At 33.8% G+C, this 19,800-nt stretch overlaps 3 protein-coding genes across 3 annotated transcripts; 1 reads left to right on the top strand and 2 right to left on the bottom strand.

Moving 5' to 3' along the window:
• Positions 1–1,304: 1,304 nt before the first annotated feature.
• Positions 1,305–7,217, top strand: LOC131643874 (uncharacterized). The gene is made up of 7 exons (XM_058914219.1): positions 1,305–1,436; positions 1,560–1,658; positions 1,904–2,038; positions 2,172–2,261; positions 3,645–3,794; positions 4,214–5,799; positions 6,159–7,217. The coding sequence occupies exons 1-7, from the start codon at positions 1,374–1,376 to the stop codon at positions 7,120–7,122; spliced, it is 3,087 nt and encodes a 1,028-aa protein (XP_058770202.1). The 5' UTR covers positions 1,305–1,373; the 3' UTR covers positions 7,123–7,217.
• A 361-nt stretch (positions 7,218–7,578) lies between these two features.
• On the bottom strand, positions 7,579–8,900 carry LOC131643876 (probable glutathione S-transferase). The gene is made up of 2 exons (XM_058914221.1): positions 8,185–8,900; positions 7,579–8,023 (listed from the first exon to the last, which is right to left on the bottom strand). Exons 1-2 carry the CDS (start codon positions 8,491–8,493, stop codon positions 7,664–7,666), a joined length of 669 nt encoding a protein of 222 aa, XP_058770204.1. The 5' UTR covers positions 8,494–8,900; the 3' UTR covers positions 7,579–7,663.
• A 2,429-nt stretch (positions 8,901–11,329) lies between these two features.
• LOC131643875 (probable glutathione S-transferase) lies at positions 11,330–12,569 on the bottom strand. The gene is made up of 2 exons (XM_058914220.1): positions 12,103–12,569; positions 11,330–12,003 (listed from the first exon to the last, which is right to left on the bottom strand). The coding sequence occupies exons 1-2, from the start codon at positions 12,409–12,411 to the stop codon at positions 11,632–11,634; spliced, it is 681 nt and encodes a 226-aa protein (XP_058770203.1). The 5' UTR covers positions 12,412–12,569; the 3' UTR covers positions 11,330–11,631.
• Between the last annotated feature and the right edge of the window lie 7,231 nt (positions 12,570–19,800).

Below are 19,800 nucleotides of genomic sequence, written 5' to 3'. Positions count from 1 at the left end.
TCGCGGCGGAATCAACGATCGCGGTAAACGTGTCATTACAAGACCAGGTTGCGGAACGGATGGCTATCTTGGTGATGGACGTCATTGATCATGTTGTTGTATTTTTCATTAATCTTTGGTATCGTTTCTGAAATTAATTGTAACCGATGTTTAGTTTTTAAATTATATTGTAATCGATGTTTAGTTCTTAAATTATATTGTAATCGATGTTACAATTTTGATTTTCGTTTTCTGCATTACATTTATAAGGCGAAAAAAATATTTTACAAATTTATTTCTGTAAATATCATAACAAATAAAATAAAAAAAAAATTTAAGTTTAATATATTCAACTAAAATTAATTAAAAAAAAATGAAAAAAAAAATAAAAAAAAGGCCCTAGAACTAAGGCGCCAAATGGTTTGGCTTCTAGGGCAAAAACCCTAGACTTATGCGCCATTCCATTTGGCGCAAACATATTGGATTTTAGGGCATGCCAATTCATTTGGCGCATGCACCCAAAATTTACACTTATACGCCATTTTATTTGGCGCATTCAGTATTCTGATATCCCAAACCTAGACAGTTTGGTAAATACCCCGAAAACATGGTTTTTTCCGTATTTTTTTTATCAAACCTGGTTATTTAAATTTTTTTTCCTTTATTAACAAATAATAGGTAATATATTTGAGTTGAGTCTTATATACACATACCATAACATATACTCCTTCCGTCCCATAATATATGTCATAGTTGGTCATTTCACACATATTAAGAAAATGTGATAAATGAAATAGAAAATAATATTTTTACAAAACTATTATTGGTGTATTTGAATGATCATAAATGTAAAGTGAGAGAATAATAAATTAAGAGTATTAATTAGAGGGCATAATTGGAAGATAAAAATTAAAATTGCATTTGAAATTTAAAATAACACTTATTTTGGGAAAAATAATTTTATCAAATGCGACATTTATTTTGGGACGGAGAAAATATATTTTACGTAAAAAATCTAAATTTAGAGAAATACACAAAAACTCAAACTATATTAAAAGAACCAATCATAAAACTAAACAATAAATAAAGGAAAACGAAGAACGAAAAGAAATTTAGGGACATAATTGAATTTTTAAAAGGCTAACATAAGGTGTAATTTGATATTAGAGTGTGAAATCAGCATAAATCGAACATAAATCAACTAAATTTATGGATAGTTCACATTATATTGAACCGGGTTGAACCGGACCGTGATCACCCACAGTTTCACACCTTGGGAAAAGAGCGGGAAAAAAAAGAGAGCCAAACGAAAAAACAACAAAGCCATTCAAACACCGAAATCGAAATATAAATAGCAAATAAAGAAAAAGTTCAAAGATAATAGTCACTCAAAAATGGCGGAAGGAAGCTCCTGCACCGATATCCAGAGAATTCTCACCGCCATCAAATCTTCCGAGGCAAGCTTCTTCCGATTCTCGTTTCCATTTTCTTACCTATCAACTACTCTTTCATTCCGTTCCCACATTTTAGGGTTTCACGCTTAATTTTCATTTCGTTTTTCTTCTACAAATTCGTTGCAGGTTGTTGAGGATCGTGTTCAATTGTTTACCGATCTAGGAGCTTTAAACTTCGAGGACGTATCTGAGTTCGATCATGCTTCCATCATGAATTGCCTTGTAGTATCCTTTCTTCACTTCATCTTCCACAATTACTTGTTATGTTTAATTATATGTTACTAATTATTGTTAGATTAATTTATTCAATTAATTAATCATGTAGATTGGGATAATCAAGTATTAGGAATTGTTATTAATATGTTAATTATTATAGATTATCATTAAATTTGTTAGTTAAGTAGCGTCTATAGTTTATATATAGTTATGTAATTGTCTGCATTGTTGTTTCCACCTTGACTGCAAGCTTGACCTATTGGGAAAATTACACATGTTTGGATGTTACCCAGTGCATGCTAAATAGAAGCATTCTACAGGTTGCTTTAAGAAATATAGATCTTAATCTTCCTAGTTGTTTACTTCAAACTCTCACTCTTGGAGTCAAGGTATTTCTTTAGTTGTGTGTTGTTTTTATTCTCTCTTTAATCATTTATACACAACAGCACAGTTTTATATCTCCTAACCTATTCAGGAAGATATGTCTTTTCTGACTTTTGATAATGTGATATTGATGATTAGGCTAGTATATGGTGTGGCAAGCATCTAAAAATGACGCTTTTGTCGACAGAAGGATCTCAAGATGACGAACACAACTCTGTTTTTTACCAGGTAGGATTTTTTTTTAATGAATTCTGATCTCAAATAGTCCTTGAAACTTAATTCATTCAAGTAATAGTACAGAACTATAACTATTCTGTAGTTGCTAATCTAGGCATATTTTTAGCCAAATGTGTAGCCAAACAACTGTGTTCATCTTTTGGATTTGCGTTTTTATTTTCTCTTGTGTTACTACTTGTAGTTATCTAACATTATAACCATAAACTAAATGTTAATAAATACTCCCTCCGTTCCTTTTTAAGTGTCGTTTTAGAAGAATTTTTTTGTTCCTTTTTAAGTGTCGTTTTATAATTTAATGTTATAATTTGTCAATTATACCCTTATTTTCTCAATAACTCCACCTCACATTTTTTAATTAGTTATTGGAAAAAGAGAATGTATGAATGAATTTATTTGGAAAGAGAAAAATAAATAAGGGTATGATAGGAAAAGTAACTCTAATAATCCACTATCTTGGTAGAAGAGCTTTTTGCTAAAATGACACTTAAAAAGGAACGGAGGGAGTACTATTCTTCCAAAAACTGCATCTACTATTCAAATTATGAATTCATGTAAAACTTCCCACATCTACACTTGCTTTTTTTTTTCCCTGTCAAATGTTCTTGCAAGCAATATAAACTAAAACATTAGTGTATAATTATATGTGATAATGTAACTTTGGTTGTCCTATATGCCATCTATGTTTTACTCGACAACGGTTGAACTGACAATGTTGTATAGAACAGAGTGTTGGGCTGTAAAGAACCAACACAAAATTAAATTAAGTGTACCGGAAATGAGAATGTTGTGTTGGGTGTGTGTTAATACTAGACACAATAGGATTATAAACAACAACATTAGAGAGAGTTCAGGTAACACCTGGAGTAGAAAATATGGGGGAAACTTGACTTGGGTGTTTTGGGTACGTAGAGAGAAGACCTATGAATTATTTAGTTACAAGAGTAGATCAGATAAATAGTAGTCAAACTGCTATAGGTAGAAGAAGACTTATAAAAACTAAAAGAGAATCTATTAAGAAAGATTTCGAGGTTAATTAGGTAGATAGAAGTATGATTTTGCATAGAACATTATGGCATTGTTGATCCATGTAGCCAACTCCATTTTTATGGGATAAGGCTTGATTGTTGTTGTATGTTTCCGTATTTAATAAGGATAGTGCTTAGTCTTTTATGTCAAATCCCTATAATTTAAACAAATATAAACACAATGGTCCAAAGTGTGAACACCTTTTCTAACAAGGAATGTTATTTTGATGGTATTGACTGATTTGAGAATTTTGCAAAGGTCATTGAGGAATCTACTAGTTTGTTGGTCTAAACATTCATTTTAGTGACATCATATTTTACCTGAGTCATTTATATATCTTCTGTGCAGCTTCTTTTGGAGATCCTTAGGTTTTCTTCATCAACTTTTTCAGCCTTGTTAAAATTCACCGATAATAGTAACAAGGAATTGATGGACAATGTTGAAACCTTCATTATAGAAGTGTTAAATTTAACTAAAGATTCCGTATCAGAAGCCAAGGTAATGTGTTTATGAAACTTGGCAATATGAAGATATAATTTTTATTATTGTAGTTCTGTCAGATATTTTTTCCTAACAATTGCTTAAATATGAAGTTTGTATGTGGATACATGATTCAGTGCAGTGTAATAAAACTCTGATTGAGAATCAAAATTGAACCCAATGATTTATCAGTCCTTTGACGTTCCTCTAATATTGACATTTGTGTCTCCAAAATTCAATGAAGTATTTGAATGTTTAAATCTATCATTTCAATATTCTTAGTCGGGTGATGCTCGATGGTAGTGAATGCTAGATAACTTAGTATCAGTAAGGGCAAAAAACTGTGCCATTGATGAAATTTCTGCTGTTCATTTCATATTTACATTGCAAAATTTTGTATGTGTTGTTAAGCATGGTTTGTTTTTGATCCTAAGCAGAAAATTAAATCATTTGGATCAGAAATATTGAAGGTCGCACACATGGTCATTGATGTGGTTGTAAAACTATGCAAGGCGCGTTTTGAATTAATAAACCGGATGGCTTGCAATGAAAACCACAAACCTATTAATGTTTGCCATGCTATCAACATGACAAAATACACTATAGAAAAGCTGTCTCAAATCGGTGTTCTTGCTGCAAATGATGGTGGAAGTTTAGTCAATATTCTTAGTATCTCTTGGAAAGGCGTTGTTTCTTTGCTTCAAATTGGCGGGGGACATTTAACTGAAGTGAATATAGCAAATATAGTGGCATCTTTGCTTGCATTAATAACTGAGCCTTTTAAATGTGCTGCTGAGGTTTGGTCATCATCACTGAATGAAACCATTTCCGTAACTGAAGCTAAAAGGATATTTGTCCCAGTGAAATTTTACCTGATTAATGCAGTTAAAATATGCTCACTATATCCTCATCAGGCCTACATAATGTACAGGGAGATTACTCAATGTGTTCTCATTATCACTTCTTTTTGGATTTTTGCAAGTAATGAAAATCTTCTGAAAAATGCAACTGCAGTAATTGCAGAGCTATTGGAGGAAACAACCTTGGATCTGGTGGTGTCTTTGATAAATTCTGATAAACTGAAACTGAAACAGAAGCTTGAGTTAATTGAATTTCTATTCATTAATGAAGGTGATTCTTATTCCGGCCTTGATGATGATCCAGCATTAACTGATTGTAACTTTACACTGGTTAATAAAGTATTTTTAAGTAGTTGTGAAGGTATAGACAGATCAAGAGTACTAATACTTGGCCGAGTTGTGTTGTTTATTAATCTCCTTAAATATTCTCTAAAGCTTGATGGAGATATGAAATTAGCAATTACTAAGAAGCTTAATTGGTTTTTGGAAACTTTAGTTGAGGAAAATGTATATTCTCGAATGCTTGTTTTGCAACTTCCTTTATGCTCTGGCTCTGGAAAAGCAGTTGAACTGGTGTGGCAGCCTATATTTTCTCTCCTCTTGCAAGCATTCAAAATTTTCATGATTGTGATCTCTTCAAGTACAGCTTGGGGGGAGTTGGAGTCATTCTTACTAGAGAATTTCTTTCATCCTCACTTCCTTTGTTGGGAGATTGTGATGGAATGCTGGTGTTTCGTACTGCAACATGCTGAAACACCAATGGCAAATAACATTATTAACAAACTATGTTCATTACTTAAGCTGCTGGCATCCCCCGACTCGGTTTTCCTGCCTCATTCTTCCTTCAGGAAATTGACAAGATCAATTTGCTTGCTTCTAACCTGTTGTGAAAAACCAGTGGTTGATGAGGTGTTCATGTCTATTGTTGGTGATGGGAAATCACAGATGTCATCAATTTTGTGCTTGGCTCTGTTCATCGAAGGGTTCTCACTTGATTTGCTTTCAGATGAATTGAGAGAAACTACCATTCAAAGAATTACATCTAACTATTTTGACTTAATCAACAACTTTGATGAAGCTGCATTGATGGCATCTTCCTCTGGTTTGTTAGGCATTCCAATTTTTATCTTTTCTGCTTCTTTGCAATCTTCTTTGCAATCACTGTAAGTATTTTGCCTCTGTTATATTCATTATTGTATGCCTATATATATAACTTTATTTTCTATTAATTCCTGTGTATCATTCCGTCAGTTAATTGTAGTCTTCTTACAGCATGTCTGCACAATTCTTATGATCAGTTTGTCATAAATTTATTCTGCTTCTTTATATCAAAGACTCCTAAATCTTGGAAGCAGAAATCAGAATTGAGTTTAATCTTCCCCTGGCATGTTTCAAACTGATTTGAATTTTTATTGATAGGCCTGGTTTGCATTCATTTAGAACCGATTCCTTTTATTCTTTCACTGAACAAGAATTATCAAACTGATTCCAGCTCTAAGAATTGTGTTCCCATTTTCTGCAGCCAGGATAGACTACCTGAGATTGATGCAAGGACCTTAAAGTTTTTGGTTTCAATTAGTTCTATCTGCAAAAGTACAGTAGACAAAAAAATAAAGGACCATTCTCTTTGGCTTTTTGGTGAAATTCTAGTGATCATTTCATATCTGAAACATCTGTACATGTTGAATGATATTGAACAAGCCATAGTGGAGATTGAAAATATCTTTATCACTGAGCCTCCGGTCCTTCTGTACAAATGTAAACCGCATTTGGCTCGCTTCCTCACGGGACTTGTTAAGATGGAGTTTTTAGAAAGTGACGACTCTGATGCAAAAAGCCGTGGTGCATGGAAATTATTTCAATTGATCTTGACAGATCGGCACTGGGCATTCACTCACTTGGCAATAACCGCATTTGGACATTTTGCTGCCAACACAACTTGCACTCAGCTATGGAGATTTCTTCCACAGAATGCAACACTATCATATGATATAGTTTCAGGATTAGAGGCAAGTAATGAGGGATTTATGGCTGAGCTTAAAGCATTTTATAGTAAGCAAATTGCTCTTCTGACAATCGCACCAAGTCCTGAACAGCTTGAGCTGCTACAAAGAGAAGGTCTTATACTAAAGCAGATGGTTCATAACATTCCAGTCAGTGCTGTACAGAGAGAGGGATGTGAGGGCATGGAAATTGATGACAAGAACCAATCAAATAACATGGAAGTTGACGACAAAAACCAATCAAATAAAAAAAGGAAACTTCCAGATGGAATTAGCAAAGGAGTGGAATTGCTGAAAAGTGGTTTGAAGATTATTAGTGACGGCCTTTCAGAGTGGCAACTTAATCAATTTGAAAGCAATGAACTGCATGTCAAATATTCCACCCAGTTTTCTCAACTTGAAGATGCAATTATGCACTTTGAGGAGTTGGCTGGGAGTGGTGAGGTATGTTTATCTCCTATTCAAAGCAATTTGCGAGGTTGATTGCCTGTTGATGCATGTTTTATTGTAAAGAAATCTGATACATCAACGGAATCTACTGTATGTTTCTGAAGTGTCAAATGTTAAGCAAACTTTAATTCTTGCTTACCCCTTTTTAACTTACATTCTAGTGATTTAGTATTTATGTAGCAACTACTCCCTTTGTTCGTTAACTCGATATTTAAGTTAAGTGTGCACATTAAAAAATAATGAATAAATATTTAGTTGGAAAAAATAATGATAATTAGTCAGACTTATGAAGTAATCTTGTGTACCAAACACCTCTATTTTGGTGGAAAACAAAAGTATATGACAACCAAACTATGACTTTTACTCTAGATATTAAAAGAAAGAAAAGTATAAGACAACAAAACTATAACTTTTACTCTTAATATTAAAACAAAACTATTCAACTAAACTATAACTTTTACTCTTAATATTAAAAGAAAGAAAACCATATTAAAATAAAACCATTTTAATCTTTTATTATTGTAGACAACAAAAAGACATACTAATGCTTTGTATATATCAATTCATAGAACCATCATTTCCTTGCCAATTTTTTTTCAGTAGGTGGCTTTAAAAGAGCAACCAGTTTCTCTTTACTAGGAGTGTTTTCTTTGATGATTGGAACATCCTTGAAATTATTAAACCATAATTTCAATCGTGGGAACCTCTCACTTTGCAAGATCACCACTTCAAACATATCCTCTTGAACATCAATAACTTTGACAAAAGATCCAAGAGCTATGTCTACAATGTTAATGGTGTCTCCCCCATAGAATTTCCTCTGATCTCCCAAACACTGATCCTCAACAACTCCGAGTCGCTCCCATATACTCTCTTTGGCCTTCTCTCGTTCTTCATCACTTCTGCTATCAAGGAGTGCCCCAATTGCTGTAAACTTTAAATATTGATCAAGATATTGTTGTTAGTTTTAATCAAGCTGGTATAGTTACAACATATATAGTAAAATAAATTATTAATGATTAGATCTATAAAATAATCAGAACATGTATTGTGCAAGTATACAAATATGATGATTAAGCTTTGAAAAATGGTTACCATGTCATCAACATATTTAACCCAGAACCGTGCTTGAGCTCTGTCATAGGGATCAGTAGGAAGCAATGAGTTCTGAGGCCATATCTCATCAATGTATTCAATAATGAGCATGGACTCACATATGGGTTTTCCATCATGAACTAGCACTGGAATATTTTTGTATACCGGATTGTATTGAAGAAGTTGAGGACTCTTATTGAAACGATCTTCTTCTATGTGCTCATATAGTATACCCTTCAGATTTAGGGCCCATACTACTCTAAAATTAAAAGGACTATACCAAAATCCATGCAGTTTCACCTCTGCCATCTTAGCTTATGTATTCCTAAACCAATTCTAGCTCTTTTATAGATGGTGATTCATGGACAGAAGAATATGGGAAGAAATTTTCTCCCATGGAAATTTCATCAAGTGATAGCCTAACCACATGAAATTATAACAGATAAAAAGATAGCAGAGTAATAGTCAACTTTTTTTAATAAGATTCATTCATTCTTCAACTACCTTTCTTGGGGCATTGTTTTCCACACGCTTATTTTTCAGCCCCACCGGCACCAGCATTAATATATTTTCATTTTGGTAAACAAGTATTATTTTTGGTGTCTTCTGAATCGATGTCGTAAGTGCTTGCATCACTAGGAGATAAATACTTGATAGAGATAGGAGTACGTTAATTATAGAATTCATACTAGGTTTCTTACTACCATAAGGAGTACATCTATTAGAGATTAGATTTATCTATAACTTACTTACTAATTTGTTTCTCTCTCAAAGTTTGTTAGAATAAGTTAGTTGTTATTTTAAATTAGTCCAAGCTTCTCCTAGTTTATACAAACATGGAGAAAATTTAGATACAATTTCTTAAGTGTGGGTTTTACTATTTTCATTAATATGATAAATGTATACTTTTCTTCTACACATGCAATTTCTTCCTATTTTCACTTCCTAAATAATATTTAAATACATTTGTCATGTTTTAATTAAAAAAAATTAGTAAAAATCACTCCTAAAAAATCACTGCCAAAAACAGTGATGTAACGGGTTACATGAATCATGTAATCGGTCACATGACCCAAAAATTACATTTTTCACCCTTTTCACACATGTAACCGGTTACATCAACCATGTAACCGGTTACATCGCCGACAGTCCCAAGTTTTTTGCATTTTTAAGGTACTAACTCCAACCCAACTTCAATCCAAATGCTCCCAACATTCCAATATCATCCAAAACGTGTTCATACACTAATATAGCAGGATTTTCAACAGGAAGAGCATAGATTAACAACATGCAATAGCAAAATCACCAAAACTTCCCAAAACCATATTTCATACAATTTTCCCCAAATCCCCAAAGTCTCTAACTATGAGACTCACCTTAGATAGAGATGATGATGCTGAAAAAGAGGGAGATGAAGAGGAATATTTGATTATGGTGAACTCTTGATGCATGCAAGATCAATGTTGAAGTTGGGCTTCCTCGTTTCCTTTCCTTGTTTCACATTCTCTTCTTCTTTCTTTCCAACAAAATGTTTTGTCCAAAAGAATGACATAAGTGCACAACCAAACGACCCTTTATGTTATTCATTTAATATGGTCAATGACCATAGTACCCCTTCACCATATGGTATTCACTGGTTTTCCCTTGTTCATTTCTAACCATACCATTTTGATTCCAACTAAATAATAATATCTTGACATTAATTGTCATTAGGTCTCACAAACTTATTCTCATGCTTAGAGAAATAGGGATGTTACAGATTCTTTCTTACACTTTTCATATCGAGAATTGAAGTTCAAATTCTCAGGCTAATAGGATCATATGATTACTTCATACTATCAATGATAGATATTTCCCCAAAATGGTTCAAAAAGACCTCAAGTACCCTAAAGGAAGAAGAAACGTCATTACTGATTAGAGTAAAGGGACAAGTCAATCATTCCCTACATCACATTGTTCTTACAAGAAAGACATTTAATGAACTTGTTCCCAAGAGCGATGACATCCCTTCAAAGACCTCCACGTCCCTAGATTCCACGGTCGTGCAAAGACACATGCCACAAACCCTCACCCTAAAAAACAAAGACAATGGTTTGGGAGGTAAATGTTTCGGGCCGCCCATAAGGCCCATTAGCGTGAAATTCCAATAATGATGAAGGGCGATGTTTTGAACAGAACATATGTGCTCCTTTTCCCTACCAAGCAGATAATCACTCCCGCGAGCCCTATCCTAGCTGTCCAAATCTATCTGACAACTGACTGTATCTCACGCATCATCACACGTGTTTGGTTACTTACAAATTCTCCTATTTATACAAGAAATCACACAATTTCATACATAATCAAATTCGTTCACTCTCTTACTGATTTAAGTGTTGAAGTGTTAATCTTGCAGATCAACCTCCTCTCTACTGTATCATAAGTTTTGAACCACTACAACAGGCCGTAAATTCATCCTCTCTGATCAAATATAATTATGGTGCAGAGCAATATTTATGTAGCAAAACAACTACTCCCAACGTTCATTTACTCGATGTTTAAGTTAAGTGAACACATTAAATTTTTTTTTATAATTATTTAGTTGGACTGTGACATTCTTGTTTAAGCTCTTATCTATGATAATTAGTCAGATTTGTGAAGTAATCTTGTGTACCAAATATAAGTTATATTTCATTCATAATATATAATTCATAAAGAACTTATCATCATTATATAAATCTTAGAATATATGATTCTCACAAACATAAATATATTAAAATGTGTACCTTGTTCTATGATGATGATTAAAGACGATGGTAATTCACCGATACTCAATTTATCTCTTTCCTATTCATGCTTTCTCAAAACCCTTTCTTGATGGATATTTGGTAAAAAAAAAAACTATTATGGAAGGAGTATAGTACTTTGTTTATTGTGTTCGACTCCCATCAAGTCACCACTCTTTATATATGTTTTTCGTACCCTTCACAATAACACCTTTTTCTTATATGTCATTCATATTCATTCACAATTACACATTTCCACTTTATTTGAATAACACATTTCCACTTTATTTCAATAACACAAATTCACATATTATTCGAATAACACTCCTTCATGTTATTTAAATAATATCACTTCACGTTATTTGAATAATACCCTTTCATGTTTTTTAAATAACATCTTTTCATATTATTTAAAGATCACTCTTTCATAATACCTCTTCACACGAGTCATATTATAAATTATATTATTAAATATTCTTACACCAAATACCTCTATTTTGGAGGAAAACCAAAGTATAAGGTGGTAATCAGCCAAACATAACTTTAATAAACTTGAGTACATACTCTTAATATTAAAACAAAAGAAACCAGACAATATAAAGGAATGGGACAACTTCTCTACCCATCACAAAAAGATGGGTAATGTACATTCCACCAATATGACCCATGATGATATATGATTTCAAGAAGCCATCATTGCCTTTGCCAAGATTTTTTCAATAAGCGGCTTTAAACAAGCCACCAGTTCCTCTTTACTAGGACTATTTTCTTTTATGATAGGAACATCCTTGAAATTATTAAACCATAATTTCAAGCGAGGGAACTTCTCACTTTGCAAGATCTTCACTTCAAACATATCCTCTTGAACCTCAATACATTTGACAAAAGATGCAAGAGCTATGTCTACAATGTTAATGGCATCTCCACCATAGAATTTCCTCTCATCTCCCAGACACCGATCCTCAACAACTCCGAGTCTCTCCCGTATAATCTCTTTTGCCTTCTCTCGGTCTTCATCGTTTCTGCTACTCTGGAGCGCCACAATTCCTGGAAACTTTAAATATTCATCAAGAGATTATTGTTAGTATGAATCAAGATGAATGTGTATTGTGCAAGTATACAAACATGATGATTAAGCATTGAAAAATGGTACCATGTCATCAACATATTTAACCCAAAACCGGGCTTGAGCTCTGTCATAGGGATCAGCAGGAAGCAATGAATTCTGTGGCCATATCTCATCAATGTATTCAACAATGAGCATGGACTCACATATGGGTTTTCCATCATGAACAAGCACGGGAGTCTTTTTGTATACAGGGTTATATTGAAGAAGTTGAGGACTCTTATTGAAACGATCTTCTTCTATGTGCTCATATGGTATACTCTTCATATTTAGTGCCCATACTACTCTAAAAGTAAAAGGACTATACCAAAATCCGTGCAGTTTCACCTCTGCCATCTTAGCTTATGTTCTCATAATTCAAGACTAGCCCTTTTGTAGAAGGTGATTTTCATGGAATCATTTGGTTTGTTCAACAAGTCAAATTAAAAAAAGAAAGAAGAATGTGTTTTCTTATTTGCTACATATATCTGACTGAGTAATAGTCAGACTTAACTAGTACCATGTGACCCCCCACTAGTATTACAAAAAGAATCATTATTTTTTTATCTTCATAATTGGTGTCGTAAGTGCATGCATCACTAATAGATAAGTACTTAAGAACACAGCCAATAGTGGTTGATTAGAGAATTCGTATTGGTTTCGTATCCTATTATAATTTATAAGGAGACTTTTATGTCGTCATATTATATATGTATATAAAATATGTAACCAGTCACATTTTGTTTTAAGGGTAAAAACTTACGCAATTCTTTTTTTTTTTAAGCAAGAGATATATTAATGGGAGAACTAAGGGTTCTCCAACCTTGATACACAAGAGCGGCATAAAACCGACAAAAAAGTAATATTACAAACCAAATACAATTACGATAAAAAAGACAACGGGTCTTTACAAAAATCGTAAAAGTTACACTTGGAGTATGTAATATCACCCAAAGAGGACCATCTCCACACCAAGAATTTGATCTTCCAAACTATATCATTTATACTCCAAACTTCATTTTTGAAGCAAAATCCATTCCTTGTCAACCAAATAGTCCAACAAGTGGCCAACCAAAACACTCCCAATTTACCTTCTTTAACTCTTTTCGAACGGCACATAGCGTACCACTCCATGAAAAGCGGAATGCATTCCTCCTCCTTCCAACCCGAAAATTCCATCCACTCACCAATGTCCTTCCAAACAAGTTTAATTACATAACAATTGAAGAAAATATGATCTCTATCCTCCACATGTGTCCCACAAAAAATGCAATTAAAATTAGGAGTAGAAAAAGCGATACCTCTAACCTTCAAAAGATCTTTGGTTGGAAGCCTATTCACAAAAAGTCTCCATGCAAATGCTTTAATTTTAAAAGGAATCTCCATCCTCCAAATCTTTTCCAACACTTCATCGTTCCTATGTATGGGACCAAAAGGAATACGACGAAAAGCGTACCGACCATAACACGAAGAAACCGAAAAAATCTTATCCTTCTCGATGTTCCATCTTACGGAATCCTTTTCCGAATTACAACCCGCAAAAGTTTCCAAAAGGTTCCGTAAAGACAAAAACTCGGTTAATAAACCCGCCTCCCCCACATCAACCAACGAAATTCCCAAATCCCCCCACCTCCACAACCCATCTTTCCACCCCCCCATCGCCGCAACGGAAACGTTTTTCAACAACGAAATACCATAAAGATCCGGAAACACTTCCGACAAACAAATGTCATTCAACCAACAAACTTCCCAAAAAGGAGTGCTAAAGCCATTACCCACAATAAAACAACTATTCTCAAGAAAAGGATCTTTATGCAAAGAGGAGAAATTACCAACCTTTAACAAGTCACGCCACCAAAAGGAAGAAGATGAGAATTTATGATGACCCCCTCCTCCAAATAAGTACATATTAATATCTCCATATCGCGCCTTCAAAACCTCTATCCACAAAAGTCTCCCCCCATTAGCAATTCTCCACCTCCACTTGTTTAAAAGGGCTAGATTAAAATCATTTAAGTCTTTAATATTTAATCCCCCCTTTAAATAAGGCAATGTCACCTCCTTCCAACTAACCCAATGGATACATCTTTTCTCGGACACTCCTCCCCATAGAAACTTCGCTTGCATCATGGAAAAAGTTCGGACCACTTTTAGCGGCATCTTGTAAAAAGACATAGTGAATATGGCCAAAGAACTCAAAATAGACTTCAAAAGGGTAATCCTCCCGCCAAGATTCAAGAAACGGTTTTTCCATCCCATCAAACGGATCTTCATCTTATCTAAAAGCGGGGTCCAAGTACAAACCTTCCTCGGATTAAAGCCAATCGGAATTCCAAGAAAATAAAAGTTACTTTTTTCAACCTTGCAAGCAAGGTAAAAAGAAACCGCTTCCAAGAAGTTCGGAGAAACGTTAATCCCAATTAATTTGCTTTTGTGAAAATTGATTCCAAGGCCCGAAATCAACTCAAAGGCTCTCAACACAATTTTGACCGCCTTTACGTGTTTCCAAGATCCCTCTCCCACTAACAACGTGTCATCCGCAAATTGCAAAATATCTACACAACACCTCCGATTAAAATGAAAACTCTCAAATTCACCAACCTCTATGGATTTCCTGACCAACCTTGAAAGAGCCTCCGCCACAATGACAAAAAGAAAAGGTGAAAGAGGATCACCTTGTCTTAATCCCCTCTTCACCGAAAATTCATTAGTAGGACTCCCGTTAACCAATACCGACATATCACTCTTGAAAACCAATAATTCCATCCAACCCCTCCACTTAGCACCAAAACCCATAAATAATAATAATTGTCTCAAAAACTTCCAAGAAACTTTGTCATAAGCTTTTTCAAAATCAACTTTAAAGAGTAAGCAAGGTTTACCTTCTTTTTTCGCAAAGTCCACCACTTCATTAGCCACCAAAACCCCATCAAGCAATTGTCTCCCCGGCACAAAAGCGCTTTGGCACGGAGAAATAATAGAATTCAACACCAACTTCAAACGACCCGCCAAAATCTTCGCCATGAATTTATACATGCATCCCACCAAACAAATCGGCCTATAAAATCAGAAATTCTAATATCTACATTTACGCAATTCTAATATCTACATTTAATTTTCATCCTCCTATTTTAAAATCGGAAATTTTAGTTCCTTGTTTAAGTTTTTTTTTGAATTTTAGTCCCTCACTTCATTTGAGTGTTATTTTTTATGATGTGTCATTGAATTGATGAGGTGGCATACCTTATGTGACATAATTGATATTCCACCTCATTTATAATTATTTTTATTTTAATAATAATAATAATAATAATAAATATATTTGTTTAAAAAAACTTAAATTAAATTATGATGATTAAAAAATTAGATTAAATAATTATTTTTTGTTTTAATATTAATCCATTCTCATTCAACCCCTTCAATACACATCCAAACCCAAAAAATCTAATCACCACATCCAAAAAAAACTTACCTATCTAAAAATATTTAAACTCTTTTAAAATTGAAGATTGCTCTATTTATTGATTAAATTTTTCACAATGGGTCGTTTCAAATTTTCTTGTTCTCTCGGAAATGGTGCCTCGCCGTAGTCGTTTATCCTGAAGCTCATGGAAAGCAAAGGCAAAAAAACTTGACGTCGGCGTCGTCTGTTGTAAGTTGCAATTACATTGAAGCTCAAAAAATGAGAATTGGGTTGTATTTTTAAACTGGTAAAATTAATAACCAGTACAATAAATTAAATTTCTTTTTCTCCTTCCCAAAACACTGATATATTTCATAACCTAAATCTTGAACTTAATTTCATTTAACACTAACAAAACTCTTAAAAATTGATGAACACATTGCAAAAACAAGTCTTACGGTGACACTTTCAACTTGATCTAACTAAAAGAGCAATGGAAATCAAAAACAACAACCACCACATCAAGGTTTTAAGGAAAAATTGAAATCCTTAACACTCTATTTGGAACAAAACAAACTCTAAAAAATTCTTCTTTCAAATCTCAACAAGAGAATGCTAATTTCAATGTTTATTGAGTAGACATTCTGGGTATGGATTGGAGGTATGAAAATGGGTATGGAGTGGAGGTAAGAAGATTAATGGGTTTTGAGAGAGAAGGGGTTTTTGTTGTTTGGCTATTTAAAAATGAATTAGTAGTAGACTGATATTGGGTTTTGCAAGAGTTTATTTTTAAAGGAACACAATCTGGATGAAGAACAGGAAGGTGAGAGGTATTCGTACATGAATGTCAATTTTTTAATCTTTTCTTTTAAAAATAAATGAATAAGTTTTTTAAAAAATATTAACCTAAATAATATGAAATAAAAAAAAAAGAGTAAGAATAAAAAATAATTATGAATTATGTGGAAATTATTTTTTGTCACTAAAGTCATGCCACATCATTGATTCAATTGCCACGTCATAAAAAATAACTCTAAAATAAATCCAGGGACTAAAATTAAAAAAAAAAACATAAAAAAGGACCAAAATTTCGAATTTTAAAATAGAAGGATCAAAACTCAGAAAAAGAGAAAATAGAGGGACCAAAATTGCAATTAAGCCCTTTTTTTATGTATAGATTGTTAGTGGTTGCGGAAAGAAAATACATTTTTATTCTTATATGAAGTATTTTAAATTATATTTCTCAACAAATATAATTTAAAATATTTCATGTAAGAAATTCTATACAACCTATTTCTTCATTGAATCTCATTTTGCTATGAAATTATGTAGGATACTTGTTTCATTTGAGTTGGCGGTATTCTGGAATTATGTAGAATCTCATCTTGCAATATTCTGAAATTTCTGGTGCATAATTAGCCTTCGGTTCGAACATATGAAATTTCGGGACATCGAGATGGAATTTGTGTTAAAATTTCACCCGGAGACGATAAACGGTACAGAAGTTATGAATTTTTTATCGTCCGAGAAACAGTGGTTCAACACACTTTTTCACTGTATAACTTCAAGTAAATTGTAAATTCGGAGATCTTCTTCAAAGAATCGATTCTCGATTCAAACACATGGAATGAGATAGACGTCAAGGCGGTTCTTTTGAAGCCAAGCAACCTTCCAGTCAAAAGTTATAATGTTCCAGTTAAAAGCGATCTTAATAGCAGATAAAAAACAACGAGATTGAATGTAAATCACGTAGATCAGACAATGTTCCAGTTATACATGTATAGAATTATTTCTGGGGCAATATTTTCTACTTATAGAAAGAAATAATTTAACGGGAACTTGTCGCTTTCGCGTACTAAGAACCGAGTTTACACTTTAATCATGTCCTTTTATTGTCACTTAAAAAAGGGTGCTTTCCGCGTTAAAATATGAAAGCCTATTTTTAAGAAATTAATTACTTGTCTTAGCAGAAAAGTGGTTTTAACTTGGAAAACTTAACTTAAAGAGACTCTTGGCTTTTGACCAAGAGTCAAATTTTAAAGCTATAAACGTTTCCAAAAACAGTTTCAAAATCGTTTTCTAAAAAGGTGTTAAAAATTCCTAATTAACCAAACGAACTGCTTTCGCTCTTTTCGTTTGGTTAAGAACTAATCTAATTTGATCTTAAGTATGGACGACTTTCGATTTTACCCATAAACATTAAACATAGTAAACTAGTATTAAAGGTTAAAACATCCCCACTAGTGTCTCTATTAGTATAACATCGAAACACAATTGTGATACAATCCTTACATTCTAACCCTTATAAAGTTAGCCAGACATGGAAATAAATACGTGCCTATAAAAACGTGTAGGCATGATAAGAGCGAGAAAATAAATAAAGTAAGAAGTTGTGCAAGCCTATAAAACGTGTAGGCTATGATAAGAGCAAGAAAGTAAATAATGCGAGCCTATAAAACGTGTAGGCTATGATAAGAGCAATTAAGTAAATATTTCGAACCTATAAAACGTGTAGGCTGTGATAAGAGCAATTAAGTAAATGCAATTAAATAGAACCTGCTTCAATCGGAGTTTTTCAATCTTGTACAACGAAAGGTAAATTGCGGAAATGTAAAAGATGGTATGATGAACTTCAACCAAAGTGCTCCAAACTTGATTACAAACTCACTCAATGGTGTGATAACTCCCCGATGTGAGAAGATTATCACTTTACAAGATGTAGTAATATATGCCTAAGAAGTCACTAAGGTTGGATGAAAAACGAAAATGAAATGAACTTCCTATTTATATAAGTTCTGGAAGCTGCGTAAAGACCAGGATGCCCCTCAACTCCTTTTGAGCGGGAACCAATTTGTGAAAGCCGCGGGCGCGGAGTGTGCAAATAGGCAAATCGTGGGGAACATGGCAGTTGGCCACTGGGTGAAGTGGGCCACGTCACCGCGTCTCCTTCAGCTGGTGCGGAGCTAGACGCCATGTGTGTAATTCGCTCGTTTCTTCATAAAGGGCTCCAAATGGACATAAAACCTGAAAACAAAGGAGATACGGGCATAATACCCGAAAAAAATAATAAAAAAATACAGAAAACATGTGATATTCGAGTAAAAAACATAGTGAGATTCAGTTTTATCACTAATCCTAAGTTTTCTTGGTCTACCTGGACCTTTCTTGTATGAAGGTGGAAGCATATCCTCAACATCAACATTAGCCACATATCCATGCCATTAGTGGGACTCACACTATATGAATAACACTTAGTGTATGCTTCCCTACTATAACAATCATCCACAAATGTTTCTGGATCCAATTTCCGATAGCTCATGGCAACTATGGCATGCCTACATGAAATACCCACAAGCTCCCAAAAACAGCATGTGCATGTTTTTTTTACCAAGATCTACAATGAATTGATGATCATCAAATGTGTGGTTAAGCTGCCATACCATGTTTTGACACCAAGTAGGAATCCAATTACCACTCATTACAATTTCCTTGTCCATTCTTTTCCTAGGCATAGGCATAATCTTGTGTTTCCATTTGTCTAAATTAGTTAAACAAACTGATACCCTATTCATGAGATAACTCCCAATCTATTCACACATAGTGATAATTGGTTTATCTCTAGCCTGCAATATGGTACTATTGAAAGACTCACTAAGTTTATTCCTCAAGACATCACATTTTGGATAATAACTAATAGCATGCTTACACCATAGTTTAGTAGGAACACCCACTAGCCATTCCCAAGCCTTATGATCAAGTAGCCTCAACTAAGACATCTTTTTCTCCCAAGCCTATAGATATGTTGTTTTTGCTTCTCCCATCATAATATCCCTTATTGCACTGCCTCCACCAAATTTATTTTTGAAGTTGGCATACAAATGCCTTAGACATATTCTATGCTCTATTGACTCAAACATCTCTTCAAATACAGCCATAAGTCCCTATGATAATGACAACCATAATTAGTCTAGAAACTATCACATATACATAACTATACATAGTAATACAACAAAATTGATACCTTTTGTTGGTCAGATATGAAAACATATCTTCTTTGCTGCCCAATGTCTTTCATAAGGAGTTGCAAGAACCATCTCCAGCTTTCCTTTGTATCTGTCTCCACAACACCAAATGCTAGAGGAAAAAACTAATCATTTGTATCTCTATCCACAACAATAAGCAACTGGCCACCATACTTTGTCTTCAAATGACAGCCATCTACACCAATGAATGGTCTGCAACCATGGAGAAATCCTTTCTTGCAGCCATCAAAACAAAAATAAAAACTACCAAACCTTGGTGGAAGTGTTGGAATTGGCCTCTCCACATTTATCTTTGCAGTA

This window comes from Vicia villosa, linkage group LG1, assembly GCF_029867415.1.
Source record: "Vicia villosa cultivar HV-30 ecotype Madison, WI linkage group LG1, Vvil1.0, whole genome shotgun sequence".
Lineage (NCBI taxonomy): Eukaryota > Viridiplantae > Streptophyta > Magnoliopsida > Fabales > Fabaceae > Vicia > Vicia villosa.
The sequence above is the reverse complement of the archived record's forward strand: the minus strand, read 5'-3'. Positions and strand labels throughout refer to the sequence as shown.